Source organism: Diorhabda carinulata, chromosome 7 (genome assembly GCF_026250575.1).
Source record: "Diorhabda carinulata isolate Delta chromosome 7, icDioCari1.1, whole genome shotgun sequence".
Taxonomy (NCBI): domain Eukaryota; kingdom Metazoa; phylum Arthropoda; class Insecta; order Coleoptera; family Chrysomelidae; genus Diorhabda; species Diorhabda carinulata.
The window spans coordinates 20,541,168-20,559,267 of record NC_079466.1 but is presented as its reverse complement, the minus strand read 5'-3'; the positions used below and the strand labels follow the sequence as shown (position 1 = coordinate 20,559,267).

Below are 18,100 nucleotides of genomic sequence, written 5' to 3'. Positions count from 1 at the left end.
TATTTTGATTCAAATTTTTTTTAATTGGATAAAAACAACTATGAAACAGATAATTATTTATATGGAAATTGAAGAAAATTGTCTATAATTTTATTTTAGTAAGAAACGTGGTTTTTATTTTCTTTAATCATTCCAGGAAATTAATGTTATGGAATTGTTACGATGAAAAGAAAAACTTTTTTTTCTTTTGATAAAAAATGGCTTCTTCTGTTGAAATTGGTCAAAAAGTGAATTTTTTGAGTTTAACTCGAACAAAATATGACTTTTTCATTCGCAGCCGATAAATAATTTAGGTACGGAAATTAATTGAAACTCGTAGGAAATTCGGTACGAAAATTTTATACTTCAACACCTTGTTGCAATGACGTTTCCAAAGTGTTACGTTATCAGCCTTATTAGATTCTAAAGTCATGAAACTGCAATCCTGGCATCTCGAAATCTCCAGAATAATCCTAATCAAATAGATATTTGTTTAAAAAAATGGCGTGTCAAATCAAATCAAACCAAGAGAGAAGACTAACTCAAGCTACCGATGCAAAATATCTAGACGTTCATCTTGACAGACGATTAACCAGGCAAAAGCAAATATTTACCAAAAGGAAGCAGCTGGGACATAAATTCGGGCAGATCTAGTGGTTAATTGGTAGAAACTCAGAATTAACCATTGAAAACAAGTTGCTAGTATATGAGGCTATCCTCAATCCAGTGTGGACGTATGGCATACAGTTATGGAGAACTGCGACCAATTCCAATATCTGACTTTATGTGAACTCATAAAGTCGTTGCTACTTGACTAATGAACAGTCAGGTAGTACATTGTTGACAAATAGGTAAAAGTCGACTTGAAGGGAACAGAGGGCAATGGGAGTGGTGTAACCAAAAACAAAACTACAGCTCGTAATCACTTGGCTGCCACTTTGTCGCTTTCGACACGCTGTTCAAGGTAGCTAGGTTTTCTGTTTGGATTCTTGAAGTTAAATAGAGGTTTGTTCCAACCTGCAAGTCGGGACCGTACTTGGAACGGTTATCGGAAGCGTTTATAGACATATTCTGCGCAACCTCATAACAGTACTTGTTATCAACCAAGTATCGAAAAGACCGTCCCTGAAACGGTTCACAAACGATACTTAACTCGATTGGAACACAAAACAGAATCGTTCGTATAACGGTAACCGCCCGGTTGGAATACGTAATCTCTATTGCGCAGAATCGTCACCGTACCAAGGACAGTTTTTTGATGGTTTGGAACAAACCCATTTAGTTATACTAGACAGAAACTTTTGAGACCGATTTGATGATTAAGTACCTTCCATTACACATATGAGCTTTTATGGGGTTTCATTTCTTTCCCGCATATGAGAACGATTCTGTTTTTTATTTAACACGTTGAGCCCCAGTGCGGTCCATAGGCCCGCAATTGAACTTTTCGCATAGCCCAGAGCGGTCCTATGGACCACTCGGCGTATTTTAATGAAATCTTCTCTAGGGCTTAAGGGAAAAATATGTTGTTGTGAGGACTATCCAAAATTTGGATGGGTCATAAATCAAAATAATCTTACCAACCCATGAGAAAGAGCTCAGGTATAAATGAGTCACACATCATTCTAAACTTTTCAACACAAAATAAACAGCAGTTAAGTAAATATGATCTCACCCAAAAACATTATTTTTGATCTCTTATAGTATCCTTAAAACCCTTGGCCCATTTTTGTACAGTCTACATAAAAGCATAAATTCAAAGGACAAAGAAGAGAACAAAATGTATAAAAACACAAAAAAATTTGGGCCAGGGAAAAGTTTATCAATTTTGGTTGGGGTTCAACGTGTTAAAGTTTATCTGTAATCAAATATACTCAATAATATAAAGTTAACCCTGTGATTAAATGATAGTCTGTGGGAATATTAAGTGCAAAAATTATTCACTTTCAAGTAAAGTTTTAAATCTCTTGAAAGAATTTGTTTTGGTATTTTCTAAAAATAAAAATTTTCGAGCTGTAAGTCTTAAAACCAGGTATAAGTTTGAATATAAAAGAGATAACAGCTTCGTTCGCGGTAGATAATTTGGACACATTCCGAATGTATTCTGAATATCTTCTGGACGTATCAAACGCGCATGCTTTGTTCAGAATATGTTCTGAGCAAGCGTTCCTCCACGAACCATTTAAGAACATCTAAAATTGTAATTTGAATTCAAAACTAGCTAGGAGAATAAAATGTATGTAATTAACTGACCGAAGATTTATTCTTGATATTTGTGAATATAAAGTCAACCACAACGTTTTTAAAATACATTTGCTTTGTTCGCGGTAGATATTCTGTACGTGTTCTGTCATCAGATTCATGCGCAGTTTGAAATTGTGCGTTCGTCATGCTAATAAACCATGTTCAGGATTTAAATGCCTTTGTTCTTGTATGCTCGGACAAGGGGAAAGATTTTCAATCGGGCGCATGAGCATTCATGTTTTTTGTGATATTTACTACGAAATAACATCTAGCCTATGTGGTTTTTTTACGTACTTATATTAAAAAAATCTTCGGCTAGTTAATTACAGTCGAACTCCGATAATTCGAACACCGATAATTCGAATTCCTCGTTAATTCGAACTTTTGCGTCGGTCCCTTGACATTCCTATTACTAACACATGTAAAAAAACCTCGATAATTCGAACTTTTGAAGTTCGAATTATCAAAAAAATTCGTATTTTCTGTGTTAATTACCGAAAAATTCGAATTTTTGGCGTTTAAATAATTGAAAAGTTCGAATTTTTGATGTTCGAATAATTGAAAAATTCGAATTTTTCTTGTATAAATTATGTATGTACAAAGGTATTAAAAAATTCGAACTGTTAGTGTTGAAAAAAATTGAAAAATTCGAATCTTCAGATTCTAGGTAAGACGACGATATTTTGTCGAATCACTCGATTTGCTTCAAAGGAAAAAATCGTCAGCATGAAGCAATCTAGCATAGCTGATTTCTTTACAAAAAAATAAATATATGTATTTTTTTTTTATTTTAAGATAAATAATCGGTCCTTTTTAGGACCAAAAATTCTTCAAACGTATACAAATTATTATTTTAAATAAATAAATAAATAAATAAACATGTTATATACCCATAACATATTTATTTATTTATAAAATGGAAAGATGCATCGAAATGCATACATATATGTATGTAAATGTGCACAACTCCGATAATTCGAACACCTCGATAATTCGAACTTTTGCTACGGTCCCTTGCAGTTCGAATTATTGGAGTTCGACTGTATATACATTTTATTCTCTCACCTAGTATTTAATCCTTACCCATGTCCGAGGATACATTGAACGTATTCAGAACACGTTCGGAATTAGAAATCTACGCTTGTTCTACGAACACAGAATTTCAAGTCCTGAACACAATTTCAAAGTGTGCATCAACCTGGTGACAGAACATGTTCGAGATATCTACCGCAAACAGAGCTAATAAAAACCTAAAATATATTAGGTTTAAGTAGTAGGTAGTCAGTTCTCTCCGATCCTTAACATTGTAAGGACATACCTCCAAAACTCTAATATAAATAAAATAATCTTCCATTTATTCACGTATTTAATTATTTTTCATAAATACGCCGATACCTAATCCACAATCCCAACATAGTTAAATGAGTTTTGAGGATTTAGTTTCTAAAAAAAAGTTCTAAATTTGCCTTTTGTTGAATTTTTTTAGTTCCCTCCTTCTATGCCCTAAATTGTGAGCAGATATTGTTCCAACTCTTCATTTATTTCTATAATTGGTTTGAAAACAGTCGGATCTGCCAATATATAACTTCCAGTCCATCGTTTTTATCGGTAAAAAACAACAATAATGAAATTTTTATTAAATGTATCCGTTTAAAATACTTAAAAATATAGAATAATAATAATAATTGATAATTTATGTAGACTTTTCACCTTTATAAATAATTTTTCTACATTTGGATTTTTCTGCAGTTTCTTTATTATAAATTTTTCTTCTCTTTTTCACAGCGTTCCAAGATTCTACCTCAATTCTATAACAAAAATGAATTAATAAAATTAGTCCTAGATAATAATATAAACAAAGAGTTTAATAAAAATGAGCTAAATATTTTTGATATACAGAAGTCGTAATGAGAGAAAAAAATGGAGCATCAAAATTAATTTATTAAAGAGCTATACGTGTAGTTTCAAATATTTCTTCGATTGCAGTTCAGATAAAGGGAAGAGTACATGGTCCTCTTGCTAAAACTCGGTCACTGAGAATGCCCCACTGGAAGAAATCACAGGGTGTATTAAATTACTTCTCCTCTGAAGAGCGTGAAGTCAATCGACCTTATTGTCGACATTAACATCCCCAATGCCCTGCAATTACAAGGAGAAGTTTGTAACCATTGACTAGTTTCGACGTTATTACGTCTCATCAGGGTGGTTTAACATCTCTTGTTTTGGTTTGAGATCCGAGCTGAAGAGCGTCGCTATTTGGTTCATATAGTTAAACATTGGCACTTGGTTACACGGAGGAAAACATTGAATGCTAAATGAGTTATGTAAAGTGTATTAAAAATGGTCAAAAATGGTATTTATGATTGGAAAATACAATGAGAGCAGTATAAAAATGTTTGAAACTCACTCTGGAACTTTCTCTTCTGTGGAACCATATTTTTTTGCAATTTCATCTGTATATTTTCCAAACACATTTAACATTAATCTATCACTGGATGATACTAGCATTTCCTGTTGGAACTTTTCGGTAATTAAATCAGCTGAAAACATTTCAGAAAAAAATTATTTGAAGAAGAAAAGTTGACTTAGGATGAATTTAAGGTTAATATTAATCGTATATTTTGAATATAATGATAATTATACTGAACATACCATTAAATAATGTTACTCCAACTAACTCACAATTATGTTATCTGGTCTTTCAAACCAAATAAGAACCAGCGCCCTATAAAAGGTTTGAAGGGCTAGACAATGTAATTGTAAGTGTAGGTGTGTTCATCAAGGATATGGAGAAATTTGAGAAAGTAGGAAGAAATTTATACCAAGAAGCATAAAGAAGCAAAGGATCAGTCGTATTTGGGCAGAGATACTATCGAAGTAAAAACTAATGTCTGCGCTATTTGATATATGTTTCTAAATCATCTTGATTTTAGGTTTCTTCTGTTTTAAAATTAGTTTTTTTGAATAATTTTTGAAAGACAGATGAAAATTTGATGTTTTGACTACTTACAGGCTTTATAGGATAGTAGTGTAATTACCCGGATAATGTTAGATTTATCCAAAGACAGTAGATAAAGTCCGTTGCGTTTCAGGAATTAATCGGTTAAAACTACAATTTTCCAACATTCAGTCGTTAGTGCCGTTCAGGAGCTTGAGAGGAAGACTGATTTAGATAAATTTTCTTGTTTTAAAGAGTGATTTAATGAAAAGCGATTTATTATCACGTAAAGACACAAATTCATGCTGTATGAATTCTGCCCAATATAAAGAAACAAATTCATCTCAACTCCAACAACTGGGAATTCAGTTGAGGGCTGCAGCCATCTGGGATTTCCATAGATAAGTCCCAGTCTTATCTTTAATATATATCTGAGTTGTTTTTACTTTATAACTGCTTTTATATATGCACTTAATACGAATTTATTATTTTTTTCAATAAACTTATTTGTTACTGAAAATTTTTTTATTGTTTTTAGCAATAAATATGAACTCCACACAGTGTGTAATGATAAGTTGTGGCTATTTATTTCTATTTCTAGATATTTTCTTAAATATTTATTTTCTAGGCATTGCACCCCCTGGGAACATGCCCCCATAGACCTTAGGGTATAGGGTGATATGGTTAATATACAGTTTAAAAGCAACAAAAAAATTTAAATAATATGACTCATGATATTAAATAATAACTCATTAATTTTATATTACAATTTTGACATACCACGTGAAATTTCTCCCTTATCCATTTGATATTCTTCCAGTTCTCTATCTTTCTTTTTCAATAAATTACTTAACATCTGTTGCTGTTTTTCCAAGAGAATAACTGTTTTCACTAAAGGCACTGTTACAATTCTTGTAAACTTAAAAAAATTATTGTCTCATTCCTTTGATAAACTATTATTTCATATAATTATATTCTTGCATGACCCAAATTTGAAATATATGCCTTGAAAAATTATTAGGTATTAGGTTAGTTACCAGTTCATTTTTAGCCTCATGGAGTTCTAGTCCGAATTTCATTTTAAATTTAGAAGTTGTGAAATCTGATAATTTTATTATTTTTAGTTTTAAAATATTGTCTTGAATAGTAACAGTAACTTCCCCTTGATCAATTTCATTCAACATCATCAAAGTATATCTTAAACTTTCCACATTATCAGTTTCAATTGCCGGATTGTTTTCCTAAAAGTATACGTGATCATAACAATAACAACAGTTATAAAAAGTTGAATATACCTTAAATTTTTCGATTAATATACTTTCTGATATCCTACAGGACCAAATTTTATTAATATCTGTTAGAAATATTTCATAATCATTAACATTCTTAAAAAATTTTAACATAAAAATATCTTCTTTAACAATAAAAATTTTCCACATTCTTGGAAATATTTAAAATACTTTTTACTGACTCTAAATTAATGCAATTATTCAAGCCAAATATTTATTTACTATTTTCAAATTCTAACCTAATCATTTTATGTTGTCAAAGAAAATATAGGAAAAAAGAAGAATTATTGCCCCTGATAAACCACCACTTAAATATATTTTACACGTTACATTTACATAAAACTTTTTCTTTTCCCATATTTATTCTTGACTGCATTGTATGAAGTATTGTTGTGGTATTGAAGTCCAAGGAGAAAGTAGAGCTGCAGTGGTTTTTGAAAAGAAAGCAAGGTGCAGTGCACTGATTGTTTAGAAAATGTAAACAGTCAAAATATCAAATTAGGTTTATATACACATCCACACCTGGCCCAGATTTTGAAAAATGATCCATTTTTTATAATTATTTCTTATAAATCGTGTACACTATTCATTGCATTCATTTTTTCATCAGTGTTGTTTGCAAACTGATCAAATTCCTTTTAGATTAGTCTAGGGTATGTTTTTTTATTTTGGTACGAAAATTAATTGTTTTCAAGGGCTACAAGCAACTAAAACTTCAATATAGTTCAATAGATTCAGTTAAAAACTCTCGAAAAATTTGAAATTATATGGCATTCAACTGAATACATATCTCGAAATAAAACAACAGAATACGAAAAAGAAGTCGTCGAACTAGTCAAATCGTTACAATATCCTGTTTACATGAGAAATCGTAGCGATTCGTAGCCTCTAAACTCGGCTTTAGAACATATGACATCAACAAAACTGGTTATTAATCGATAAAGGTAGGGCAGATGTAAACGTTATTGACGATTTGGATTGGTGGGACATTAGTAAGAGAAGGGGATATTTGTATATGCCCACGAAGGTGATGTCGATCAGATATAAATAAAATTTCTAGAAAGCAGATATGGAAGTATTTTTAGAATTTTGCGTTTAAAAGCAGTGTTTATTAGTTGAGTGAACTATTTGTTATTAGTAGTATAGGCTCACGTGAGAAGTTGCGTAGAAAAATAACGAAGACAAAGAGAAAGTCCCTCACATATGTGAAGTGTAGTTGATTGTTCTTTGTTTTTGTTCTACTTATTATCATCGTCCATTTTGTGAAAGCGAGCAAAATTTGCGTCGTACTGATAGTTTTTAAACGCAAAATTCTTCTTAATAATCTGTGATAAAGCAGATACAAAGTGAATATAGTGTGTTGATAATCGATTAATTTAACAAAGACAAAGGACTTTGTGGTGAAATTAATTTTGCTCAATATGGCAATGGCTATGAAACACTCAGAGGGTGGAAGAATAGTTGGTATAAATTCACGTGCTCTTAAACATCCCTCCAAAGCTCATTATCATCAGGGCACTTACCCCAAGAATTCTTCAAAACGAGGAGAATCTTCCTTTCAAATGCTGAACTCTACAAGGGGACACTCACCTAATGGTATTTATTTTTGTTTTATTTCTCAATTATACAAACACGTGTTTGTGAATTACTCCACTACAATGTATTCTGCTACTTTTTTTTACTAAATTTAGTGCTTTTATTATTCAAACTTCCCTTTAAAAAATCATTTTAAGGATTCTACTAGTTCCCTTTTTCTTTTAGTGCTATCAATAATATTTTCTAATGATAATTAGATATTTATTATTTTACGAATATAATTATTACATTTATAAAAGAATATTTGTTATTAAATATTAAACATTTTAGACTTTTGTTCTTGAATACCTAGCATGTTTATGATTAATTGTACTATATTATTGGAAGATCTGTATTTTATTGATTATAAGGCTTTTCAAGTTTACCTATGTCGTGCCAGGATGCTTTCTAATGCTATGAGTTGAATAATTTTAGAAAATCACATCTCTTCTCCATATATGTCACTCCCCGACAGCTCAATTTTACTGTGGCATTCTTGGTTCAAATATAATTCTTTTCAAAATGTTTAATCCCTGTATTTCTAATTTACAATAAACAGTATATAACATAAGAAATTAATATTTTGAATAATTTTAATCTTTGATACTGGAACAGGACTTGATATTAGAATTCTTTGAATTTATTTTCATATCTTTTACTTTATTCAAGTTTTTGCTAATGTGAATTTGTTCATTGAAGTCTTGATTTTTCTAGTGAAACTAAGTTGCACTGTATCAAAAATAGAATGCAATGTATTTTCATATCTTTCCTGGCTAAAGTAATTTTTAGTATTGATTGTCATTCTTACAGTTTATTTTTAATCATTAATCTTATATGAACCCCTTCAATCCTTCTTATCTGTCGAGGTCGTTCACTTTATTCATTAAAATGTGACGATTTTTTGTCACATTATAAAATTGTTTATGTAGTGATTACTTACTACTGGTAAATATATTATGGAATTACCTTTTCTGTTATTGAAATTAACTATAAATATAAAAGGAATCAATAAGTGATAGCAATAAAATTATGTTATTTTCATTTTTTGTATTTATTAAAAAGAAATGGAAGGGTGAAGCTTGGTTTATGCAGCCAAAATTAAAACTAAATTAACATTAAACCAAACTTTCTTGGTAATTTTTTGACTTATGCAGTAAATTAAGAATAATTATAAATTACTGGTAAACCAATAGTCATTCCCTGTATGGGTCCATTTTGTTATACAAATGTGGAAAGCTTCTCACACAGTCTATCAGTGTTTCATTGTCTAAAGGACACTGCTGACTTCCAGCATTGCTTTTTCCTATTTTTTTATATCAGATCCAAAAATGAAACACCACTGTGGAAATTGCCGCAATAATGTTATTAATATTTCCATAAACAAAGAACAAGGATGTTCTAAACAAAGCAGTACCTCAAATACAGACTGACCTCATGAATTTTGTACTCATAACCTCACAAAATTAAAGAATTAAACTAATAAGTTGAAAGTTGGCGAACTCTTAGTTTAATTTTAATTTAAACTTACTGTTAATTTTCTTCATAAACTACAAGTACCATTTCAGTGTCTTTCAATTAGTAATTTAATTTGTTAGTTCAATGGTAATTTTTAGTTATGGCTGCATAATCCAAGCTTAAATTGTTGAATATAATTGAAATCATTTGAGTAGTAAAATTAATCTACTCCTGACCTAACCTAACTACAAGCCCATGATCCTAGCACCCCATGTGAGGAATTTCGATTGACCAATTATACCATCTGAAATTCCAAAATTTGGTCATAAAAGGTCAGTTGGTTTTATTATTTGGTCAGCATTAGAAAATTTTTTATTGAGTTTCAAGTTTTTCAAGGTCATTGGGAATTTTAGCACGTCATTCACGAAAAAAATAAAAAATTCCACCCATGCCCGATCGATAAACATTCGCTGATAATTGCTCACCTTATATAAATATTTGTTCAGTTTAATTTAATATTAACAAAAATTAAATAAGTTGTCCCGCGCATGCTTTGTGTCAGTTAATTGTATTGGGACAGTGAGCACTTACGTATAGCTTTTTACTAAGAACCAGACGGAGTAGAGGAAATATTTTTTTTGAAAAAAAAGTCGTGTACTACTATCAAATATAAACAGTGAAGAAAGAAATGGGATATGTTTTTAAATTATGTGAAGGTCAATTTATTTATTATCTATATAAATTTTTTAAGGATCTGGTTCTCGTACACCGCCCAGTTTGGTGGCAGGCCACTATGCTGGCTGCAAGTTTTCAGAGCCCCCTTTGCCTTCGGCTCTACCACTGCCTCCGAAACATTGGACGCAGGCATTCCGACCGACGAGGTTGAATTTCCACTCGCATTTAGCGATTCCTGCATCTTCCGATCACAGGGACGTAACACAGCAACTTAAAATGTTGCTAAAGGTTCAAGCCTGACCCACTGAGCAAAAATCCTTAATCGCAACAGCAAAAAATAATAGACGATCTTTGTATTTACTGTTGCGATAAGAGAAAAGAAATGATGCTAAAAAATGATTGTGAACAACAAGATATCCAGAGAATTATGTGATTAATTTTAAGATTGATTGGTTAGCGAGTGAACACGACAATATTTTAATAATTGTATAGAACTTGATAGTTATTTCTATGAAGTTCTTTTTTTTTATTTTTCGATGCGTTCTATAAAGTTACAGGTGCCATTAAGTACAGTGAGAGCGCTTTTAGATTAGATTTTAGGGTTTTCTTCTACTACAACTCATTTTGTTCTTTGCCAATGCAACTTCTACAAATTATTTGACTTTATTTTATGATCTTTTTAGAAATCCACATATTTCGAGTATCGAAAAAATTTTTTGTGTACAAAAATTATATACAAGGTATATTTGAAAATTAGCACTTTTATGTTCATTGAATAACAAGATACAATAGTTGCTGGTTAGGTATGGAATGCACTTAATATTTCAGATAGTAATTTCGAATCTTCCCAATTAATGACAAATGATAGAATAAGGTTTAATTAGTTCTAGGTTTAATTATATGGAACAAAGTAAGGCGATTAACGATTAGACCACTTTAGACATCTTTTCAACGTTTTTCCAATTTATACTGAGAATCAATTCTGTTGGTAAATTTTGATATTGTTAATTCTCAAATATACCTTGTATATCAATTAACTATAATTATTATCTATTGATAATGTACTTATTACATTTTTAAAAATGCAAGATGTTTCCCAAATTTTATTCATTCAAATGAAACAAATTGACTTAAACATTTTTTAGGCGAGATGCAAGAATATTAAAAAGAAATTGCTCTCTGCTAAGTTTTCCTCCCATTTAAGAACTATAGAAAACATTTTATCTGCTCCCCTTAGAAAAATAACAAAAAAAAACGTACAAAAAACGCAGATAAAATATTTTTAAAGTGTACACGTGATAATTTGTAATTTTCGGAAATGATCTTTGTTGAAGATTAACAATTTGATGTGGCAAGAACTATGGATGCTCAGAAAATTCATTTAAGGATGATAAATGTTTAATGTATTAGAATTTCATAAATAGTAATTTTCTGAATTTCCATTGTGTTTCAATTATCCGAAATTTACATAATATTTCTGCAAATTTTATTGGAGAGTATGGTCTCATGAGGAGGATAGAGATTTTGAAATAGACCAATCACTGCTATTATCTGTTGAACTTTTCTGTATGCTACTGGTCAATAAAGGCACTATTCGCTTCTAAATATGTATATATTAGTAACATTAGTCTCCCGTCATCAGTAGTATGAATTTAATTTAAATATATATTTATACAAATCGGTTAAAAGATTTCATATATTCAAATATCACTTTTATTCTTTGGTAGCATAGAGAAATGAATCTTAAAGCACAGCGATGATTGGTTATTTCTATTATGGTCTATTCCAATACCTCTACCTTCCCCATGTGAGAATACTCTGAGTAAGCAGTTGAGGCTATTTAGAGTTGTATTGGCTATTCTCTAAAACACTGCAGTACATTTTTGTATAACACCAAATTTGAACATACTAAAGAAAACCCTTACATGTGGTAGAATCGTGAATATGATTGTCCTGTTCAGCCGCGCTGTGATATACGCGTCTGCGTTTATGATAACCGCAGATGCTTAGATTGTAGATGTTTTAACATTCGACTTAGTCTCTTTCTAAATGTGATTTTGTACAACTGTTAAAAATTGTAAGAGTATAACATTTAAGTTTTTTTTCTCGTAATTTTGAGCAGCTCGCTCTAAACAGATCGAGTGTGTGATAATTTGAAAGAGTTAAGAAATTAGCGCCCTTAGACTAATACATCTACAATTTAACAATTTTAGAATTCCGTAAGTGTAAAAATTTGTATAACTATCTCAATGTAGTAGTTCAATGAACCATCCCATTTTCCATTAACTTTTTATTTTGTTACAAAGCTTTGTTTATACTGAAAACCACTCATAAATACACTGTCTCTAGATAAGGAAAGTTTTTGAATTAAGGTAGTTTGTAAACTGTAACTCGTTTATCGAAGGGTGTATAGTGTTGGTGCAGAGTGGTGGTAGATATTCCACCTACGCTGTGATTAAGCTGTTGTTCGTATTTACAAATCAAAACATTACAATCATTGTTTAAAAACCAGCTAGGCTACACCATTTTATCTGTATCGTTTATCCTTCTACTCATGTTGTTTGTAACTAGTTCTACTTAGAAAAAATGCAACTTGTACCAAGTTACACTCAGATTGGCTCAGTTTTCAATGTTGCTTTTCAATATTTTATATCAAGACAACCTTTAAAACTGGGGCAATTGTCCTGCAGAAGATTTCTAATATTTTAGGTTTTTTCTATGCTCAATAACCCTGTGGAGTGACAACTGTTGAATATTTCAAGCTTGAAGTTTAAAAATTATGGGATTCGAATAATGTTTTTCTACAACGTGGGCACAAAAAATTTAAAACACAAGCCAATCAAGGAATTGATTGACTGGTGTCTTAAATTTTACTTTATTGAATCAGTGACATAATTAATGTCGTTACTGTTGAAGTAAACTCATTTCATGGTTTATTTTTACCATAATTGTGTTGAGATTGGCGTTGCTGGACAAAGCAAGTTGGTTTTGATGATAGTAAGATCTCCAATTTGAACAGGAATATTTTTGGTGGAATTTATTTGTGAAATTATAAATGTTTTATATATTTCTCCTAACATTCTCGGTAATATTTGACGCTGATGGTAATCAGCAGTACTGATTTTTTTAATAATCGAGTATTATAGAGACATGTTGGATATTGGAATAATTGATTTTTTTTTGACTATAATTGTATAGCTAAGGGCGCTTTTATCTTTTCCGGTTTGTCAGAAGCATAACGGTTTATTGAAATCGTCAATTAAAGACGAATATTTTTGTTAAGGCAGTACAAATGTATAATCACTCTAGATTTTAAGGTAGTTTTAAGTCAAACGAAGCTTTAACTGAGTATATGATCACGCGTTAACTTTTGCATACTTTTGATTTTTACAAGAGACTACAAAATGACGTTGTGATGATAAACTTGAGATTTTACTCATCATTCGATGTTGTGTTGGATATTTTGGAAAAAAATTACTTGAACGTATTCAGTTTTCGTTTCATTTTGTCTTTTTTCAATTTAATTTTTTGTGGAATTGGTGTTAGATGTTGTAAAAGTTGTGAAAGGATTTTGATAATTATTTAACATTTTAATGAAAAAAATTTATTTTCTATTTTCTATCTAGAGCATTTGTAAATGTTTTAAGTGCAGAAAATAGTCAAAAAATATGTTAAAGAATATATCAAAACTTTCTTAAGTATAAAAAAAATTAAAAAATTTATTAAAAAAAGTAGGATATTTGTTTTTGAATTGTTCTTATTGTCTCAAGTAATTTTATTTCCAATATTTCACAAATTGTAGTGATGTGCAATAATACTATCAATCGGTGATTTCTAGTTTTTTTTTTAATAAAAGTTAGAGGTTCTACTCGTTTACATTTCTATATTTTCTTTAATTTTTAGTAATTTTTTCCGGATAATAATTTATAATATATATAGAGAGAGTTAATAGATTTTTTACTTTATTTTTGGCGGTTAAAGTAGGATCTCTAATAATAATAAATGTTTATTTTTAGATTTATTAGTTTTAGAATCTCGGATCTCAACCATTGTTCACTAATTTTTTTTGAAATGCCTTTATTTTCAGCATTTGCAATATTGTAATAATTTCAAAAGTAATTATGTACATCTTATCTTCACCTTAACATCTGTGATACCTTTGTCCTTATTCCTTTATTCCCTTTTTACACAAAACAACACCCTTCTAAAGTAAATATATTTATATAAAGATAACAAACAAATCAAAATTCTAATTTAAGTTTAAAAATGTTCCTAAAACATTTTTTAGTATTATTTATAAGTCTGTATAATAGAGTGTATATGGAAAAAAATGTTGAAAACATTTTTTTCAATGTACCTTCTAATTTGTATAATATAAGCACAACTTCTACTTAAAATTGTTGATGTGTTTGTTATTGCAATATTATTTGTGTAAAAATTCTCCTTCTATCCCACCTATTTTTTCTCTCTTCCTCCAAATTATCTTCTTACTTTTTATGGGGATGCCTCCGATCAAATTTATTAAAATGAGCCTAAAAAGATCTTGATACAAACATTGTTCTTCGAATATATTTTGTTAACCCTAAAAGAGGAGCATGAAATTTGTAAAATAGTACAAAAAAATTGTTTAATAGTTTAAATGAAAAGAAGGCAAATTAATTTATTTCCAGTGTGATACTAAGTAAATTAATTTTATTTGAAACAAATTAATGAAACGTAATACCAGTAATTAGAATATATTTTTGTCATAAGCAATGAAAAACTTTATATTTTGGAGCATTAGACTTTTTTTTTAAGGAAACTTGTCAGAAATTAAAAGATTTTTCATTTAATCATCATATTGTTGCGAACAGTAGAATTTTCTCACTTTTGAAGTATTTGAAATATTTTTTCATTAAATATTTTTATTTGCTGTTCTAGCATAACCAAATATTACCTCATCTATTATTACAGTAATCCCCCAAATAACAGGGCATATGATTTTCATGTTTATTTTTTCTTGTTAAAGAGAGTTTACATCGAATTGGCTATTGGTACTATCTGAAATAACGTTCCACCGACATCTTTTTTTAGTAAAATTTTCAAAAGTTTCACCTTTCGAATTATCATTATTTTTTTACTTTTTTACATGTATTTATTAAAATTTCACTATGTAGGAATTCTTCGTTTTCTATTTTGTTTTTTTTTGGTAAAATACTTTTTGACAAAACAATTTTAAAACCAGTCGTTTAATATAGCAGATATAACCCATGTTTTTTTGTTTGTTCTCCAGTAAACGGGAAGCTTGGTATTGTCAATACCTTTCATTCCTCGTGGACTTGAATAAACGATTGATTAAAATTGGCTTTGTTACATGGTTGCATTACTACAAACAAGCAACAAAACAACTAATTTTGGTAGTTTCTCCACAATTTAGTTTAGAGATTTTTCAAAACTGAACATTTCAATTGTTTCTACTCAAAATTCATTTGCCAAATTGTGGTTAAGACAGTCAGAACGTATAAAATTATTGTATGTCTCAGCAAGTAAAACAATTTCTCAAATTGACTAGTTTCCTTAACATATCATTTATATCAATATAAATGAAAAACTAATATTCAATGTGAAAAAAACTCAACAATTGTAAATTGTTATGAATATTATATTCCAAATACACTTTATATTGACTTTACACTTACTTTTTTTCACTATTTGACAACTTACCATTATTTCTGAAGATGGTACGTTTATAAACGAAACACGCATCCTATTGAAAATACCTGTTTGGTAGAATATCATTAAAAATGTTTGTTATTAATATTTGTATTGTTTCGAAGCTAGTGACAATGTTTATTATCGTTATTCTATTTTTAATAATCAATCAGATTGTTTTAGCAATCTGATGTTATTTCAAAGTATGAATTAATTCTCATACCCAGTGTCCCAAATTAAGACTTCTATTTTTCATTTTATTATCTTGCTCTTTGAGATGAAATCAAAATGAAAAACTATTTTTTTAGTTCTCACAATCAGTATTTTCAAGTAATATCAATGTTTGTATTTGGTTCTTTGAAAAAAAAAATATATATATTGTAAGTTTGAACAATTTAATTGATTCTTTCATAGTCAGAAATATCGAGTCGAATAAAGGTTTTACTAAAATCTAATATTTTACTCCTTCACTAGTTAATCTCGTTTAATAGACCTTTAACTAAACTTAATTTTTATCTTAAGTGAGCTGTTGCATAATTGAGTGACTAAATTTCAAAATTAGAATCATTTTTGTGTCATATTACGTTACACTAAAAGTAATCAATGTTGAAAATTATTTTCTGTTTCTTCAAAAAATTTCAGGCAGCTGGTATCACTAATTTAACCAGATATAGACTCAATTAAATTGTTCATACTTACAAAATAAATGTGGATTAGGCCTAAAGGGGATACCACATAAAAAAAAGCGCGCCTCGAACTCTACCTCCGGGATCCGTTTATAAATGCATTTATGAGCGTACTTCCAAGGTGGTGTGGAAAAGAGTTTCTATGATATATAATAAATTTATCTTTTGTGCGTTTTGAAAATGACACAATTTTCGAAAATATCAAGGTAATGATAACATTTCAATTCAATTGCATGATAACAATGTACACTGCAAAAATGGGCTCATCTCTGACATATGAACCCGCTTTTACTAAAATCAAAGGTAGAACAGCAACCAATGAATTAAATGACGTAGTTAATGAAAATCCTTATTTAAACTGTGATGAAAAATAAATTGTTCAATCACTAATACCTGTCACAAAAGTGACTGCAAATTATGCCCTGACAGATGCTCGCTTACCGAACACGTTTTCTATGAAGATCATTTTACGGGTTTTGAGGAGGACGAAGACGACGATTTGTAAATTTCATTGTATCTAATACTTGACTACGTATTTTAATGTATGTGGTAATATATTTTTTTTCTATTAAGATTAAGTAGATTAAATTATTAAAAGTGCTATGTTATTAAGGGTTGAAATATTATGAAATAGTATCCCACAACATAAAACAATCCTTATTTAACTAATCCAAACCAAATTTTATCCATGTTAAGGTTTAAAATGTTTTATTTTTTACAATTAGGGGTAGTTATCACCCTTTAAAAAAGCTTACAGCTCAATATTGAAAATGAACTAGAGTGTGAAATGAGCCTAATACCAACTTTTTGTACAAATCGATGCAAGACGAAAAACTTGCGAGATTTTGCATTTTTTTGAGTTTTATTTCCAGGACTATGAGGAATTTTATTCAACCTGTGGAAATGCTGGCAATAACTTTAGGGTAAGCAAAGGGTATTGGGAATACATTTAATTATAAACCATATATTTTGCACAGAATGAGCTAAATCATTTCATTACATGTTTGGTAACATTGGAAGTTATAGAAAAGACTGTGACATCTATTTTCAAAGATACTAAGCTATGGAAATCAATTCTAGATGAGATGTGCCTACCAGTAACAGTAATCCCGAAAGTACCTTATTTCTTTATTGCTGACGCAGATTTGGCTTACATAAACATTTGTTGGTACCATACGCTTGTACCCATTTGATTGTTGAAAATGCACTTTAAGAATACCCACTAATAAATGGTGAGTTCTCCAACGTCCCATGAATGTACAACCAGATTTCACTACAGGTATTGTCAAGACCTGTATAGTGCTTCATAATTATGTCGGAGCTAGAGATGGGTAGCAATATAAGAGGAGAAAGCCAACAATGTGAGAAACATTCTCTGCAGGTACTTCATGCCAAGTGTTGGAAGCATTCCCTGGCAAATGCAAAGAATCTGAGAGTTCAGATTCAGAAAACCAGAAAACATAAGCATTAACCTTACAGATGATTGGCTTTTTATTTATATGCTTTTAGATGTTTCGGTTACTTTTGTTTAGTTGTTAAAACAAATGAATAAATAAATTTAAGATCAA

The 18,100-nt window shown here is 29.9% G+C and overlaps 2 protein-coding genes and 1 long non-coding RNA gene across 4 annotated transcripts; 2 read left to right on the top strand and 1 right to left on the bottom strand.

The window, feature by feature from the left end:
• Nucleotides 1-2: 2 nt before the first annotated feature.
• On the bottom strand, nucleotides 3-6,977 carry LOC130896208 (non-homologous end-joining factor 1-like). 2 transcript variants are annotated; one of them, XM_057804140.1, is made up of 7 exons: nucleotides 6,690-6,977; nucleotides 6,457-6,490; nucleotides 6,199-6,402; nucleotides 5,942-6,080; nucleotides 4,631-4,763; nucleotides 3,934-4,031; nucleotides 3-2,171 (listed from the first exon to the last, which is right to left on the bottom strand). In XM_057804140.1, the coding sequence occupies exons 1-7, from the start codon at nucleotides 6,695-6,697 to the stop codon at nucleotides 2,104-2,106; spliced, it is 684 nt and encodes a 227-aa protein (XP_057660123.1). In that variant the 5' UTR covers nucleotides 6,698-6,977; the 3' UTR covers nucleotides 3-2,103. The 2 variants fall into 2 exon arrangements, with proteins under 2 accessions (XP_057660123.1, XP_057660122.1); XM_057804139.1 differs by having other exon boundaries at nucleotides 6,457-6,708.
• A 462-nt stretch (nucleotides 6,978-7,439) lies between these two features.
• On the top strand, nucleotides 7,440-10,538 carry LOC130896178 (proline-rich nuclear receptor coactivator 2-like). The gene is made up of 2 exons (XM_057804093.1): nucleotides 7,440-8,046; nucleotides 10,232-10,538. The coding sequence occupies exons 1-2, from the start codon at nucleotides 7,872-7,874 to the stop codon at nucleotides 10,453-10,455; spliced, it is 399 nt and encodes a 132-aa protein (XP_057660076.1). The 5' UTR covers nucleotides 7,440-7,871; the 3' UTR covers nucleotides 10,456-10,538.
• Nucleotides 10,539-16,833: 6,295 nt separating this feature from the next.
• LOC130896177 (uncharacterized) lies at nucleotides 16,834-18,100 on the top strand. Its single transcript, XR_009059534.1, has 2 exons — nucleotides 16,834-17,455; nucleotides 17,613-18,100. It is a non-coding gene; the product is annotated as an uncharacterized LOC130896177 (long non-coding RNA).

What these genes read in the sequence shown, in the direction of transcription:
- LOC130896208 (XM_057804139.1), bottom strand. Translation starts at nt 6,600, where the DNA reads ATGTGGAAAATTTTTATTGTTAAAGAAGATATTTTTATGTTAAAATTT. An exon ending in ATGAGGCTAAAAATGAACTG is followed by an intron (nt 6,081 to 6,198) that starts GTAACTAACCTA and finishes AATTTTTTTAAG; the next exon opens with TTTACAAGAATTGTAACAGT. An exon ending in ACAGAAGAGAAAGTTCCAGA is followed by an intron (nt 4,032 to 4,630) that starts GTGAGTTTCAAA and finishes TTTTTGTTATAG; the next exon opens with AATTGAGGTAGAATCTTGGA.
- LOC130896178 (XM_057804093.1), top strand. Translation starts at nt 7,872, where the DNA reads ATGGCAATGGCTATGAAACACTCAGAGGGTGGAAGAATAGTTGGTATA. An exon ending in AAGGGGACACTCACCTAATG is followed by an intron (nt 8,047 to 10,231) that starts GTATTTATTTTT and finishes AAATTTTTTAAG; the next exon opens with GATCTGGTTCTCGTACACCG.